The sequence below is a fragment of the Vanessa cardui genome, chromosome 24, assembly GCF_905220365.1.
Source record: "Vanessa cardui chromosome 24, ilVanCard2.1, whole genome shotgun sequence".
Lineage (NCBI taxonomy): Eukaryota > Metazoa > Arthropoda > Insecta > Lepidoptera > Nymphalidae > Vanessa > Vanessa cardui.
Window position 1 is genome coordinate 7,556,986 of NC_061146.1, and position 16,653 is coordinate 7,573,638.

A 16,653-nucleotide genomic window follows, 5' to 3' on the forward strand; every position below is an offset into this window, starting at 1 on the left:
ATGTTTATCAATTAAAACTTGTTAAAATTAACGCGATCGATATTAAATCTACTGAACCATACGCTTGTTTCCTTTACCACAAGAACTATACATTAGTTATAAAACAAGATGGTAGGTTTATACTTGTTAATAACTATTTTGCATATATGTAATTTAAATACTATTAATGCTGGTAAGTATATCATTAATAATTTAATAATTTATATAACATATACATATATGTTTATAAAAGAAGTGTTTTTTTTTTTATCCATTAGAATCAACGGCATGTAAACCAAATGAGATATACAAATCAGAAAATATTACTTGCATTTGTAACGAAAATGGAGAATGGCCGAATAATCAGTGTCGTTTACATTCTCAAATATTAAAAAGTAACGATACAAATTGTGAACCTGGAAAACTTGTATTCATTGAATGCAATGTATGTCGGTGTGACGTAAACGGCAAGATTGATAAAGAGCAATGTACGAAGCACAAATGCAAAGCTACGGAAAAATCTAGACGATCGAACTCTTTAGATACTCGATGTGATCCAAATAAATGGTACTCCTTTGCCCCTTGCCGAATCTGCTATTGCATCAATGAACATAGACTAATATGCAATAATAAAAATAAAGGTTCGAAAGTGAATCTCGGTAAGTATGAATTAAGTCAGTGTGGTGATATTATGTCAGATATGAAAGAACTAAAAGATGGTAACAAACCTCTAAGATATGGGGAACAAAAAGAAAGCAATGATCACAAGCAAGATAATAAATCCAGCGCTGAATCAGATGATAACGAATCAGAGACTGCTGAAGAATATACTACCAAACATAACCAAATTACAAGCAAGAAAGCTAAAAGTAAACGATCCAAAAGTAAAATTGATTTGTCTGAATCAGAAAAGTCAAATATGAATAAACATGAAGTCAGAAAGGTAACATTAACCGATGCAGACAGCCAGTCTAAGGAGGATGAGGATCTAAACAAAAATAAAGTCTTGAGTTTCAAACTTCCGAATGTATTCGAAAATTTGTTGAATTTAGTTTTACGAAAATCAATGGTATCTCTCAATTGGGGAAATAATTGTAAACCAGGAACGACTATCAAAGTTAAATGCAATACGTGCTTTTGTTTAACAAATGGTAAATTGCTATGTACAGAAAAAAAATGTCAATAAATGTTATAATAACTTTTTACTCTGCATTAGTTCTTAGCCGCCCGCGGCTTTGCTCGTTTTAGGGTATTGGTTGTATCAGGCAGAAAAGTAACTTATGCCCTTTTTGGAGTTCAAGTTTGCTTCATACCAAATTTGACCAAATTCGGTTCAGCGATTTGGTCGTGAAAAAGCGACAGACAGACAGAGTCACTTTCACATTTATAATACTATTATTGATTTCTCTTGTCACACTTCAGACAATCCTTCAATAAGCATAGATATACTTGGACTAGTGATGTTTATGATTTAGGAAACGTATTTCTCAAGTAACACTCCCCTAGTTATAACCTTTCATCGAATAAATGAGCGTTAGTTACTTAGGTCTGGGCGTAATTCTTTAAATAATTTTCATAAATATGTAAAAAACTGTGTAAATCAAGTTGTGAATGGATAAAATTTGATACTTACTCTATTGAAATGATTTACATACGATATTACAGTTTTGTTAAATTCACAATTAGATAAGGTATTTCACGAACTTTATTTTTAATTTGTCATGATATTTTGTCTCATCAATACTTTGGCTAAAACATTACGTATCACATTTTTTTAATTATTGACTGATCTTAAATATGAAACAAGTTTTTTTTAATTTAATGTTACTAATCCAAAAAAAGTGCTTAAAATATTTTATTGCAGATTGCGAATTTAATTGAAAACGTCTTTTCAATAATGCCTTTTATTAATCAACAAGTCAATTCTCAGTACATTTTGAGCGTGAAATTAATTTTATACATCCAGGTTCACATTCAAAATATGTTTTTCTATTAAATATTAGAATATGTTCCATGGTGTGCTATTTCTAGTTTCATTATCACATCTTCCAAATAAATTAAACTTTCAAAGTAAGTTGAATTTCCGTTGACCTCGTATTATATTTTGATGGTAACATTTTCTCAATATATTTTTCTTTAAGGTGTTTGCGTGCCGAATACGTATTTTGCACTGAACGGTCGTGTTTGCTTCTGCAACCATCAAGGCAGGTGGACTGACGATAATTGCAAAACGTTACCCAGGAGGCAGTCATGTGAATCCGGTCAAATTATCTGGCAAGGTTGTAAACAATGCATTTGTAAGAACAACAGCGAACTTCAGTGCACCAGCGCATATTGTTATAACACAACAAAATCTTTAAGTCAAAGTCTATCTGAATACAGTCAAAGATGCACGCCTTTTCAATCATACTATGTCAATTGTAGTCTTTGTATATGTTCAGCATCAGGCATATCGTCTGATGCTAAATGCACTATTGACAAATCATGTAAGGTAAACTCACAGACTGTGGACATCGCAACAGTAACCAAAATGAAATGTATACCAAGCGTCATGTACTTATTCCCATGTGTGCAATGTCTTTGTTCTGAAAATGGAGATTTCGTAGCTGAGAAATGCTTAGAGAAATGTCAATTTCATGCTCTACAAAATAAGTGTATCGCTGGTACAATTTATAGAAACGATTGCAATGTATGCCGATGTCCAAACAACGGTGTACCAAATATGAAAGTTTGTACAAATGTTAACTGCAATAATTCAAAACGTTTGAACCTTCTGAGAAGCGGTTCGAATCAATGTATTCCGTATACTTTTACGGCACCAAAGTGCCTTTACTGCGACTGTTTAAATGGAACTGTTAATGAAAATTCCTGCCTAGAACTGGATTGCTCTATAACGTCTGCCTTCCAATATAACGTGCAGAGGGAATCCTGCATTACCGGAGAACTAGTTCCAATGTGTATGGAATGTTTTTGTTTTAATAACGGACTGACTAATGCGACATACTGTACCAGAAATTGCTCATCTCAAAGTAAATTAAATATTTTGGAAAAAGTTTTGAAAGATAAGCTTCTTGATCATTCAGATAAGAGCAAGGTATATATAGGAGCAAATGATACTTGTAAGACAAATCAAATATATTACAAGAATGGAAGTTACTGTATATGTCCAGAGAATAACAAAGATGATAAGAATAAACTGTGCATTTCTCTCATTGAAAGTAATAATATATCACGCATAAAACATTCAGATGATTTGAACTGTGAACCAAATACATTTGTAAATTTCGATTGCAACACGTGTTACTGTTTCAAGAACGGTAAGATCGATCCCAAATGGTGTACATACGATGACTGTGAAGCAAAAAAGAAGATACAAGAGTCACATAAATTGCAGCAATTCCGAAATTCCGTTGAACAACCGAACGAGACCTGCGTACCAGGATCTATTTCGAAAGTTAAGTGCAATTTTTGTATTTGTACCGAAAGTGGCAGATTAGCTGACAGGGCCTGCACGAAGAACATTTGTTTTGACAACTTCGAATATATAGATGACAAGTTTACATGTGAACCTCTTACGTATTACGAGGTCGACTGTAACGTGTGCTACTGTCCGCACGATGGACTTAAAAATGTCGATAAATGCACAAGTAACAAATGTGAAAAGAGTTTCCTGAGGAGCAACAACTGCGTGCCAGGTCAACTATTCAGTGATGAATGTAAGGTGTGTGTGTGTCCACGTAATGGAAATAAAGCTGACAAGGTATGCACCAATAGCACATGTGGTACACTACCATGGAATACCATCGAACTATCGCCTAGCTTATTGAAAAACCAAGTTCGTGAACAAATAACAAGGAAATTGGATTTGTGTTTTCCGGGCGAGGAATTTGCAATCGGATGCGATTTTTGTGTATGTCCAGATTTAGGTTTGAAGATTTACGCAACTTGTGAGCCTTTACTCTGTGATGAGAAAAGCGATGAAGGAAATGTGTCTTTGGATGCCGTTATGAAACCCGTGAGACACTGGGTAAAGTATTACTCACTACATATAAAACAAAGTCTCTTTCTCTGTGCATATGCCCCTTTGTAAGCTTAAATCTTTAAAACTACGCAACGGATTTTGATGTGGTTTTTTTAATAGATAGAGTGGTGGAAGGTTTTTGTATATAATACATGTGTCCATGTGTTCATATACAAAATATTATATAGTAAAGAACCACTGATAATTTTAGAACTTTGTAATGTGTTGTCGTAAATAAACAAATTCTGTAGTATATTTAGTATGAGTGTTGCACCCGTGCGAAGCCGGCGTGGGTCGCTAGTTTCTTGTATCTTACTTTTTTTTTATGTGATAGGTGGCAAACGAGCAGGAGGCTCACCTGATGGAAAGTGACTGCCACCGCTCATGGACATCTGCAACACCAGGGGGCTTGCAGGTGCGTTGCCGGCCTTTAAGGAAGGAAATATATACTTATATGTTTTAATTAATGTTCTGTGTTGTTTGGTAATTAGGGTAGTAGTCACAGAATATCCCAAACAGCTGGAATCAGAGTCCGTAGAGAAATTCACGAAGACGAAGATTGCTTCACATACAATATTTCGCATAGCGCCGAAAGGACAGAATGCACGCCTGGTTCAATGTACATAATCAGGTAAGTTATTTTTTGTTATGTATTATCCATATTTAAATATGTAAATATTATATTGACTGTGTATTTTAATGTTATAAATAGGTGTATGCAGTGCATCTGCCCTTATGTTGGCAACATTAACAATTTCTGTCGTCCGCTGCCCAAATCTTTCTTCTGTGAGGAGGCTTTCCCTGGGTTCAATTACCTGTCCATGGGTCGAAGAAATCTTAAAAATGGTAAACCAGTACACCCTTTATATTATATTTAAAAGTTAACTTATCTAACTTCGAAGATAGTCTTGATAGATACTAATACTGTGCCAGTCTATCTATACATACAAATAATCAAATACTATCGACCCATCCGTCTTCAAAAGGGTGCAATACTGATACTAAATATACTACAGAAACTTTATTTAAGACATCATGTTAGAAATTTTTAAAATTATCAGTGTTCCTTTATTTTATTATCCCAGTATTGTACAAAAACCTTCCTCTCGAATCACTCAATCTATTAAAACAACCGCATCAAAATTCGTTGCGTAGTTTTAAAGATCTAAGCATACATAGGGACAGACATCGATGAGGGGCTTATTTTAAAACTATGTCAAAAATCAAAATGTACTTTATTCGAGTTATCTTTTACAAGAACTTTTGAATCGTCATTTAACAGCTTAGGCACATATTAGGTGAAGCTACCACCGATTCGGAAAGTAGGAAACAACCGGCAAGTTACTCTTTTTTGTAATGATGATGATTGTAAATTGCAGCTACAAATGTCACATCTGAAGTCGAAAATTTTAGAATAGAAGAAAGTCAACTAACACTAAAAATAAAACATCTAAAGCATACCCTACATAAATGTCATAAAACAGGAAAAATAACGGACGAGTGTTATGTTTGCGAATGCGAAAATGAAGTAATTATAGAAGAACATTGCTATAAAAACGACGATGAGAAATGTGTTAAAGCAAAACCGACCTTCTTGAATGGGAATAAAGTTGAAAATTGAATAATCCTTAATATAGGATTTAATCAAATCTTGAACGTAAACGTTATATTGTGTTTACTGATTAATATAAGCTTGGTGTAAGATAATTATTTATACTGAAATTATTAATAAAAGCGTGATGGGAATGCAAGTTATTATTATTATATTTATGTAATTTGAAAGTAATTCATGCCTAGGCTTGATAATTAAAGAACCGCCCCCTTATATGAAATTTTATTACATTTCGATGTAGAACCTCTAAAAAGGTAGAAAAAGAACATACAACTTTTAGATTGAAGAAAAAATACTAAAAGATTATTTTTTGGTTTTATGCCAGCAAGGAAAGTTGTATTTCTGGGCTTTTTTCTCCTATAATATTCATGAAATGAATACCATATTAAAATCCGTTGCGTTGCTTTAATGATCTAAGCGCATTGAAACTCGTCTTATTCGATGTAGAGATAAAAAAACGATTTGAGTTTATTGCCTTGGCAATAATTATTAGTGGCCTTTGATTACGTACATGTTCATCGCTGTATAATATTCCTTTTATGATAATCTTTTATAAAAGTTTAACTATGAGTAATATCTTAGAATCTCTCATTTTACAGAATATGTATTCTTAACTATGTTAACACGTAGCCTTAATGGCTACTTTTTTTTAATGTTATAGATTGGCGGACGAGCATATGAGCCACCTGATGGTAGGTGGTCACCATCACCCATAGACAATGACGCTGTAAGAAATATTAACTATTCCTTTCATCGCCAATGTGCCACCAACCTTGGGAACTAAGATGTTATGTCCCTTGTGCCTGTAGTTACACTGGCTCACTCACCCTTCAAACCGGAACACAACAATACTGAGTACTGTTATGTGGCGGTCGAATGAAAATGAAATGAAAATGAAAAAATGTTTATTAACAAAAAACAACATTATACAATGAAATGTCCGGTGGTACCCACACTAGGTATTCCTGTGTCGTGGGTACCTATTGATAGTTTTACAGTACATGTTTATTGTTGTCGCTCGACTTAGAATTTAAATTAAATAATTGTTTAACATACATTGCATAATTTAAGTACGATTAACTTACAGATGGTCTTATGTTAATGAATAGGTACTATACTAAGTGCAAGAAAAGTCTTTCGGTGGTATCGTAGGTCAATGAGGAGAGCCAAGAAATAATTTTTGTTTTGGCTTGTTTAACGGAGCAATGTTTAATATCACAAGCGTTGGCTACTTTATTGTAAATAAAGGACTCAATGAAAGGACTGAAGCGTCTAGCAAAAGATGTTTTAATATTGGGCAGAGGGAGCCTATAGTCCCGACGTTTGAGTAAAATTTTGTAGTCTTTTGAAGATATAGTTGAGTGATGAACTTTAAGTGCGATTTTTAATATATATAGTTGGCGTACAGTTAGAACTTCGCTTTCCTGATAAAGCTTGGTTGTTGAATAGTCAAAGGGTTTATTCAACATCGTTTTGAGCACTGATCTTTGGGTTCGTTCGAGGTGAATTAAATGCGTTTTACAAGCGCTTCCCCAGGAACTGATGCAATAGGCAATCAGTGACTGACAGAGAGCAAAATATACGGGCCGCAAAGTGCCTAATGATGCTGACTGTCGAAGTATTTTCATAATATTTATGACTTTGCGGACGCGACCAGAAAGAGATTTGATGTGAGCTTTAAAGTTCAAATTTTGATCTATAAGAATTCCGAGATATTTAGCTGCATCTATTTTGGTCAGTGCAACACATTTGCATTTGTCACTGCGTACACAGGTGTGAAGTTTTAATTTTAAAGTTGGATTAGGTGCAGAAATCGCTGATTTATGGAAACAGATGTAATTTGTTTTCGATTTATTAAGCGTAAGGAGATTGTGAGAAAACCATGTAGATACGTGTCGTATACCTACCTCAGCTTTTTCAAATACCTCTGACCAAGTGGATCCTTTATATATAATAACTGTGTCATCTGCATAACAGATTATTTCACCGTCTATGTTGGCGTGTATGTCATTCATGTACATGATAAAAAGCGTAGGTCCAAGAATGCTACCTTGGGGTACGCCAAAATTGACTGTTACCTGGTCACTGTCGTAACAACCGACTCTAGTGCAGTGTTTCCTATCCGTAAGGTAACTTCTAAACCAATCTAGTACTACACCCCGTATACCGAATTGGGATTCCAGCTTTCCTAAAAGTATTGGTATCGAGACGGTGTCAAAAGCCTTGGACAGATCCAAGAATACAGCAATACTGGGCTTATTATCATCCACGTAAGATGCCACTGTAGATGTAAGCAAATTTACCGCGTCTTCTGTAGACTTTCCTTTTCTAAAACCAAATTGTCTGGGGGAGATCAAGTTGTTAGCCTCAATGAAAGTATTCAACCTTTTACTAACCACCTTATCAGGTAGTTTTGAGAAAGCGGATAGCAAGGAAATTGGACGGTAGTTTTGCGGGGAATCTTTTGTGCCAGTTTTATAAATTGGTTTTATACACGCCATCTTCCACTTTTCAGAATAACTGAGTGGGTGGTACCTATCCAGACGGGCTTGCAAAAAGCCACCAAGTAAAAGTGTTAACGTGTTAACATGGTTACAAAAATTGCGTTTCAGTAGAAGTTTGCTTAAGAATATTCAAATCATCTAGATGAGCAATATTAACATCTGTAAAAGTTAATTAAATTTCAAAGAAAAATATATTTTTTAATGATAGCAATCCGGTTGCTAAATGCTATGCGTATTGGTTAAGACATTTCAAGTGAGTGAAAATATTTCTGCTCTAGGTAGTCGAATTAAAAGTGATAAAAAAGATCTTGATTTTTATGAATATCTGAATTGATAATTTTAGTGTCAACTTTATAGGAAGCAAATTAAACAATAACGATGAAAAGGATGAATTAGCCGCTAGCCGTTAAAGCGACGAGACAGTTGCTTATATATGTACATACAACAACAGCCTGTAAATTCCCACTGCTGGGCTAAAGGCCTCCTCTCCCTTTGAGGAGAAGGTTTGGAACATATTCCACCACGCTGTTCCAATGCGGGTTGGTGGAATACACATGTGGCAGAATTTCTATGAAATTTGTCACATGCAGGTTTCCTCACGATGTTTTCCTTCACCGCTGAGCACGAGATGAATTAATAAGACAAATTAAGCACATGAATCAGCGGTGCTTGCCTGGGTTTGAACCCGCAATCATCGGTTAAGATTCACGCGTTCTAACCACTGGGCCATCTCGACTCTGAATATATATAATATATGTACATATATTATAAATTTGAAAGTAACTCTGTCTGTCGCTCTTTCACGACCAAACCTTTGAACCGAATTTGATGAAGTTTGATATGAACCAAACTTGAACTACAAGAAACAACAGAGGGTAACACTTGTAAGGTTAATTAGACAAGATATTATATTATGAAGTATTTATTTAATACAATGGAATATATACGTTTTAAATCCATAAGTTATAACTGGCCATAGTCACATAATTACTTTAATTATGTAACTATGGCAACGGAATAAAGATGAGGACTCTTAACACTTTTTTTAATATAATTGTGAATAATAAAATATTTCAGAAACAAAATAGATTATTTTAATATGAGATAAGCTTAGATCCTTTTACACGTGAGATTCTATAACTCGCGTGCGAAGCCGCGGGCGGCTACTAGTAATGTACATATTTTGATTTTCTCATCGTGGTCGTTTAATCTAAGTCCATTTTAAAATGATCAGCTTTTTACATTTATTAAAACAAACAACGCTTCTATGGAACCTTTTCCATGATTAAATCCATTTTAAGACTTGCATTAATACTTTTAATTACAAAGAGCAATTAAAATTACATTTAACTAGCGACCGGCCCCGGCTTCACGGTGCAATACTAAATATGCTACAGAATTTGTTTATTAACGACATCATATTACAACAACAACAACAACAGCAGCCTGTAAATTCCCACTGCTGGGCTAAAGGCCTCCTCTCCCTTTGAGGAGAGGGTTTTGGAACATATTCCACCATATGTTGGTGGAATACACATGTGGCAGAATTTCTCTGAAACTTGTCACATGCAGGTTTCCTTACGATGTTTTCCTTCACCGCTGAGCACGAGATGAATTATAAAGACAAATTAAGCGCATGAATCAGCGGTGCTTGCCTGGGTTCGAACCCGCAATCATCTGTTAAGATGCACGCGTTCTAACCACTGGGCCATCTCGACTCAATTAAAGCTAAAATTAGCAGTGTTTCTTTATTATGTTGTCCACGAATTACGCACAAAAACCTTCCTCGCGAATCACTCTATCCGCATCAAAATCTCTTGTGTAGTTTTAAAGGTTTAAGCTTACAAAGGGATATAGGGACAGAGATAACGAGAAATCCAAATAAATATGCACTGTTAGTATATAGTGTTTTATCGGTGGCAGGACTTTGTGCAAGCCCGTCTGGGTAGGTACCACTCACTCACCAGTTTGCTACCGCCAAATAACAGTACTCAGTATTGTTGTGTTCCGGTTCGAAGGGTGAGTGACCCAGTGTAACTACAGGCACAAGGGACATAACATCTTAGTTCCCAAAGTTGGTGGCACATGAACGATGTTATGTTAATATTTCTTACAGCGTCATTGTCTATGGGTGATGGTGACCACTTACCATCAGGTGGCCTATATGATCGTCCGCCAACCTATACCATTAAAAAATAAAATAACAGCAACGGATTGCTATTGGAAGAGACATTTTTTTATCTTGGAAGTAATTTAACTTGAAACAATTAAATTTTAAGTATTGACATAAATTTAATTATTGTTGGCTTTTTATTGATTTTACAAGGTTTGATTGGATCTTGTTGTTCGTTGAAATCAATTAATACGATCTTTGATAATTATTAAAGGTAATTTCATACTGTATTACAAAATAGTTTGATGTTAAGTTAACGATCTGACTTGTGACAATTGCTTAAACTTGTTTCTGATTATGACAGCGTTTGTATGAAGAGACTATTTGTAGCCGAAAAGTTGAACAATTGAAATGTATGTCTTATTAATATTTCTACTATTCCAGCTAACAGATGTTCTAACGTACTCTCATCAAAAACGTAAGTAATTTTTTATGGAATTTTATACATGTTTGTCAAAATTGAACTTTGATGTGATTTTTTTACTTGATGACCGCTACATCGGTTAGTTAGCTCTGATTCTATCTAATTTTGCTTTTCGATGCCTAAAGATGTATCAGAGACTAAGCTATAGTAAAAACATCCAGTCTAAAACAGATTTTAAAAATATTTTGGAGGTAACTAGGTAGGTAAAATATCGGTGAAAACCAAAAAAAAAATAACAAAAAAGATCTTTAAAAAAATGGATGGGGTCACGCCCACTTGATTTGTCGAATCCTCTACCAAACATACTGTATAAATAGCCAGAGCCGTCAACCTATTGGAGGCCCTGTATTAGGGCCCCATATGACTTTGAAAGAACACTATTTTGCTAGAATAGATAACTACTTTAGTTAAACAAGGTTATTGATTTATTTTTATTAACGATCACATATTTATATTATACTTATTTATTTGATCTGAGGGGGGGCCCTATGGATAGCGGGGCCCTGGGCTCTTGCACAAAGTGCCCTATAGAACATATTCCCAACGCTGTTCCAATGCGGGTTATTGGAATACACATGTGGCAGAATTTCAATGAAATTAGACACATGCATGAAAAAAAACGGTAATTTATGTCGAGGATGATAAGCATGACAAATATTGGATACGTCAAATATATGCATACACGTGTGGCATTTCATGGTAAACATCATACATAAACGAAACCCTTGTTTTTTTTTTCAGCGCTCGAAATTAAACTGTGGAGTGAAAAGTGTAAGAAAAATTCCGTCGTTCTGAACGACTGCAACTGGTGCTGGTGCGATGCCAGACAACGCTACCAGTGCAAGGCTCGCGTGTGCAACGAAATCGACATGTTTGGACACTTCAATGGTGACGATTTCAACTTTGCCGTTTCGTAAATAGGCTATTTGACTGGTTTCTAAAATCCATTTTATATTATTTAGTAGAAGTTAAGGAAAAATTCATATATAAAGAGCGCGAAAAAACGTTACTTGGACAATATGGCGCTGCAATGGGGTCTGTGACGTCACTTTCTTGTATTTTAATCTGTGGTACATATAGTAGAAAAGCAAGGTTAACAAGAAAGTGACATAAGCCCGGCCAATCAGGAGCGTTTTGTGTTAAGTGACGAACGTTTGAAAAAATGCATTTTTATTTATGGATTTTTGAATAAATTAAGTATTATTTTTATTTCACTTTCGTTAGTAAATAACCATTTTTAAACTCATAATATACACTGATTACGATAATTCACAATTTATTTTTCGCATTGTCAAATAGCCTATTCAAATCGTTTGTAAAAATACATTGCTAGAAAAGGCATATTATTCGATACAAGATTTTATAGATGTTAAAAAAGTGTGGAATTAATACCTGTTGACTTCCAATCAGGATATATTTATTTAAATAATTGTATTTAACTAACATGAATTTTTAAAACTAAATTTTTTAAATATTAAAAAAGAGTGACTACTGACTTACTTTACTTGGTGGTAGGGCTTTGTGCAAGTCCGTCTGGGTAGGTACCACCCACTCATCAGATATTCTACCGCCAAACAACTGTACGCAGTATTGTTGTGTTCCGGTTTGAAGGGTGAGCGAGTCAGTGTAACTACAGGCACAAGGGACATAATATCTTAGTTCCCGGTTAATGGTTTTAAGGAATAGTTAATATTTCTTGCAGCGTCATTGTCTATGGGTAATAGTGACAACTTACCAACAGATGGCCCATATGCTCGTCCGCCATCTATAACATAAAAAAAAAAATTTCTTTCCGGTTCTTCTCGGTAGAGTCTACTTTCCGAACCGGTGGTAGCTTTACTTAATTTTAAAATGACGATTCATAAGTGCTTGTAAAAGCCTACTTGAATAAAGTTTATTTTGATAGATTGATTCATATTTATTACTAGCTGCGGCTTCGACTTTTCGCGTTTTAATTTAACCAACAAGATATTCATTTATTTCTTTATAATGCAACACTATATGGTCTGTATGTAATTACAGGAAGTTGTCCCAATTCGATGTTACAGCACGTTAAACAAAACTATTTAAAATATGATTATCTATGTTATTTAATATCTATTATTTAATCAATGTTCAGTTCACAGTTTTTACTACAACTTTTTAATTATGTATTAAGCATTATTAAGACATTTCAGCGTGATATATAATTTAATAATAAAAACTATCTACCAGTGAAAGTCCCGTCAAAATCGGTCCAGTTGAACAGACATGAAGAAATGTTATTTTGGTACATGTACCGTGTATACATGCATATATATGCATTTAGTAAAAAACTGCTATTTTGATCTTGTAGAGACACTCCAATATTATTACATGTTTTAATAATATAGAACTCCAACAGAAAAAAAAACATCCCCAATTGCTGGAGAATACAAAAAAAAATAACATTGATCAATTGTTTAGAAAGCATGTACATACAATTATATGAGTTGCCAGCATAAAAAAAAGTAGCATACGTAACCAAATTTTATAAGAAGATAAAAAAACAACAAATGACTCATCTTTAGGGGAATACTAAATTAGTCGGTATTCCACTTGTTTTTTTTTTTTTTATACCCAGGACAATGTTTTATAATGATCCGTTGAATACATTAACATTACTAGTTGGCATACCATTGGATGCCAGAAACGTTTACGTTAATGTCAATATTTATTGAAGTCAAATCGTATAAGTTACGGATTATTTACAGATGCCATTCGGGACATAAATGTAGGAATGGAAGGACGAGGCGCTTGGCGTTCCAATGGAACATCCTGTTCGCCAGGAGTGCATTATCAGCGAGGGAAAGTATTGTGTGTTTGCGACGAAGACGGCAACTGGCCTAATGATGTCTGCAAAGCTCTCTTCCTTATCTTATACTCTGTTAAAATCACAGGAAAAACGAAAATAACATCTTTTGAACCATGCACTCCGAAGAAACTGTATCTCGTAGGTTGCAATGCCTGTTTCTGTCCGTACACGGGCTTGTTAGATCCAAATTTATGTACGAAAAGAGATTGTGACGATTTACACTATCCAGTTCTAGATGTAAAAGATGGTCCGCAGCTGATAGCGGAGCCGAATGTAACTACTAGCGATTTAGAAGTATACGCAAAATGTGATGCGGAATTACAATACAAACTTGGCTGCATGTCTTGCATCTGTATTGCTAATAACAAACTCATTTGTGACAATTGTCCGAACGACACTAACCGTGACTTGATAATTAACAGACCATTAACAGATCAACAGCCGATCGCTCGAAAGAATCGTAACAGTTACTGCAATGGAAAGAAACCTGGTGAACTATTCAACATAGGCTGTAACTACTGCCACTGTGATAAAAAACTGAATCTATTCTGCACCGCAAAGAAATGCATCGAACCTCGTAACGTAAAATTAAAATCACAATTCAAAATAAGTGAGAGAGTTAAATGGAGGAATGCAGTCGCACCGCCAGATGATCAAAACTGCATATCCAGTACACAGTACAACAGGGATTGCAATACGTGCAAATGCGTTAAGCTGAAGGGCGGCACTAAAGTTGTCGACTGTACAGTTCGAAACTGCGACAAGAAAAGTCCGATTGAGATCCAAAAGCAGGATTGCGTTGAAGGATTATACTATCAATTGGATTGCAAACTCTGTTACTGTTATGTAGAGGATAATGTAAAGCATCAGGTGTGTCAAATAAGCGAGAATTGCGTTCAAAATCTCGTGCTGAATGATCGAACGAAAAGACCTGCGATAAGGTCAGTTGACACACAAAACGGTTACTGTGAACCGTTGTTCAAATATAGGAATAGTTGTAACATGTGCCGTTGCTTGTCAGATGGTAAGACGTATATGTGTACGTCTAAAGTTTGTGCCAAGCGTTCTATAGATAACCTCCCAGTTGACATAGTTCCAGCACAGATGCCATACAACGAACCATGCCCGGCTGGGCATTCGTATAAATTGGATTGTAATGTATGTTACTGCTTGTTAAATGGAAATGCAATTTGTACAACTAATGATTGTGCCAATGAAGATGTTTAATATTATACGATACAATATAGTCTATGTCTTTCTTTTTGGTTCCTTTACATCGTTTTGTTATGCTTTCTATACTTTATTATTATAAAATTTTTAACTTTCTGAAATTATTTTATGTGCCATTCGTTCATTTTATGGTTAGAATGCAAAATTCCTGAAACGAGTCGAGACCACCACTACTAATACCCCACAAATAACGGAAATACAATCAGAATATTTAATTGTAATTAATTATATATGACTGAAGTTATTTTTATTATAAGTTCTTATTTAATTTAAAAAAAAAAACGTTTTAACATTCTATAAAATTGTTAATTTTATCATTTTTCATTTTTTAACTTTTTTACAAGTAATTTAAAAATGCAAATTGGTAACAAGTATTATAGATAAGAATATAGGTAATATATAATTTTAAAGGCAATCAAATCTAAGAATTATATTTATTTAAAATAAATAACAACTTTAATTAAGCAATATTTTATTTCCAACAATTTAGTTCTTTTAACAATTACGTCTTTTTGGAATTTAATCAGAAAATAATTATGAAATAAATCTTAAAATTAAAAGTTTAAATAATTTAAAACAAAATAAAATTTGTATCATTTGTGCTGAAGCAATGAAATATTTAAAAAAAAAAAAACAGATGAAATACAATAATTGTGATACATTTTAGTGATCAAAATTTATATCACTAAAAAACGAATGTTCATTATTTAATAATACAATAAAACATAATATTCGAAATGGTTTATATCCTTGTATATGTTCAGATTTATAAGCTTAATCTGTGATAAATTTAACCATAGCCTGTTCTAACCACAGATAATAAAATATATCAACAACTTTGACATTGCAATGACTTTGACATTGACACAAGGTCATTGAAATGAATTTGACATTGGTCGAGACCTTGAATAATCTGTGGCAATAATTATGGACTAGACACCCGCGAATCTTCGTATTAATTCAAAAACAAAATTAGAATTTTATGACAGGTCTTGTATTGGTTTCGTTATATAATGCAAGTCACATATGGGTCTAAAATGATAAATAGTATTAGTTCAGTGTAAACTTGTGTCTTTTGATAACAAGTCACTTTATTTTTTGTTTACGTTTTACGATTTTTTTCTTATAATACCGTTGTATCGCTTTCTAACCGGCCAGTAATTTTTTACTATTCAAAATGAGACCATATTTTTTTTAAATGTAGCTATCGTCCCATTATCATGGAATAAAAATCGGCTTAGGCTATTAATATATAAGATTCGCGAAATAATAGCGTTTTGAATGTCTATGTTGTTATTGGAACTTAAGTTTATACTATTAATCAAGAATTATTAGTAGTGCTTAACATAATAAATATGTGAGTCCACGTTTATCTCAACTCCTTATTCAATCTGAATAGTATATTCCGATTTTTTACTACCTCAGCGATATTGAACACTGACAATTCTTGACTACCTTTAATCATAATACAACACCATTCTACTTAACTATTAAATACCTACTTTAATGTTGTCTTAAATTTTCGCGATTACACATTGAAATAAAACTAGCTATTATCCCGACGTTTCGGTAGACAATCTACCCGTGACCACGAACGCTGTAAAGTGCTCGAAACGTCGGGATGTTAAAAATAAAAATAATTAATATACGCGATTCAAATCCGTTATAGCTAGTTTTATACCTACTTTAATTCAAATTTCAAAGTTCCAATAACAATTTCGTTAACGTTCCAATCGCCTTTTTTTACGAATCCATACTGAATATATAAATAAATAAAAGAAACTCTGCCCTCGATCAATGATATCGTATCATTGCGATGTCAAATGTTTATATTTAAATTTTTCCTCTTGTGGTTAGAATACTTTGTATGTAAGCAT

At 33.9% G+C, this 16,653-nt stretch overlaps 3 protein-coding genes across 4 annotated transcripts; all 3 read left to right on the forward strand.

Annotated features, from left to right (window-relative positions):
• Positions 1-79: 79 nt before the first annotated feature.
• On the forward strand, positions 80-1,198 carry LOC124540286. Its single transcript, XM_047117760.1, has 2 exons — positions 80-172; positions 258-1,198. The coding sequence occupies exons 1-2, from the start codon at positions 109-111 to the stop codon at positions 1,163-1,165; spliced, it is 972 nt and encodes a 323-aa protein (XP_046973716.1). The 5' UTR covers positions 80-108; the 3' UTR covers positions 1,166-1,198.
• A 660-nt stretch (positions 1,199-1,858) lies between these two features.
• Positions 1,859-5,739, forward strand: LOC124540157. Of its 2 annotated transcripts, XM_047117609.1 has the most exons (6): positions 1,859-2,049; positions 2,121-4,006; positions 4,335-4,415; positions 4,492-4,631; positions 4,713-4,846; positions 5,380-5,739. In XM_047117609.1, the coding sequence occupies exons 1-6, from the start codon at positions 1,986-1,988 to the stop codon at positions 5,619-5,621; spliced, it is 2,547 nt and encodes an 848-aa protein (XP_046973565.1). In that variant the 5' UTR covers positions 1,859-1,985; the 3' UTR covers positions 5,622-5,739. The 2 variants fall into 2 exon arrangements, with proteins under 2 accessions (XP_046973565.1, XP_046973566.1); XM_047117610.1 differs by lacking the exon at positions 4,335-4,415.
• A 4,793-nt stretch (positions 5,740-10,532) lies between these two features.
• LOC124540162 lies at positions 10,533-14,785 on the forward strand. Its single transcript, XM_047117618.1, has 3 exons — positions 10,533-10,707; positions 11,455-11,601; positions 13,446-14,785. Exons 1-3 carry the CDS (start codon positions 10,641-10,643, stop codon positions 14,771-14,773), a joined length of 1,542 nt encoding a protein of 513 aa, XP_046973574.1. The 5' UTR covers positions 10,533-10,640; the 3' UTR covers positions 14,774-14,785.
• The last annotated feature ends 1,868 nt before the right edge of the window (positions 14,786-16,653 follow it).

Coding starts and splice junctions, on each gene's coding strand:
- LOC124540162 (XM_047117618.1), top strand. CDS start 10,641: ATGTATGTCTTATTAATATTTCTACTATTCCAGCTAACAGATGTTCTA. Junction 10,708..11,454: donor AACGTACTCTCATCAAAAAC/GTAAGTAATTTT, acceptor TTTTTTTTTCAG/CGCTCGAAATTAAACTGTGG. Junction 11,602..13,445: donor CATGTTTGGACACTTCAATG/GTGACGATTTCA, acceptor GATTATTTACAG/ATGCCATTCGGGACATAAAT.
- LOC124540286 (XM_047117760.1), top strand. CDS start 109: ATGGTAGGTTTATACTTGTTAATAACTATTTTGCATATATGTAATTTA. Junction 173..257: donor TTTAAATACTATTAATGCTG/GTAAGTATATCA, acceptor TTTATCCATTAG/AATCAACGGCATGTAAACCA.
- LOC124540157 (XM_047117609.1), top strand. CDS start 1,986: ATGTTCCATGGTGTGCTATTTCTAGTTTCATTATCACATCTTCCAAAT. Junction 4,416..4,491: donor CAACACCAGGGGGCTTGCAG/GTGCGTTGCCGG, acceptor TTTGGTAATTAG/GGTAGTAGTCACAGAATATC. Junction 4,847..5,379: donor TCGAAGAAATCTTAAAAATG/GTAAACCAGTAC, acceptor TGTAAATTGCAG/CTACAAATGTCACATCTGAA.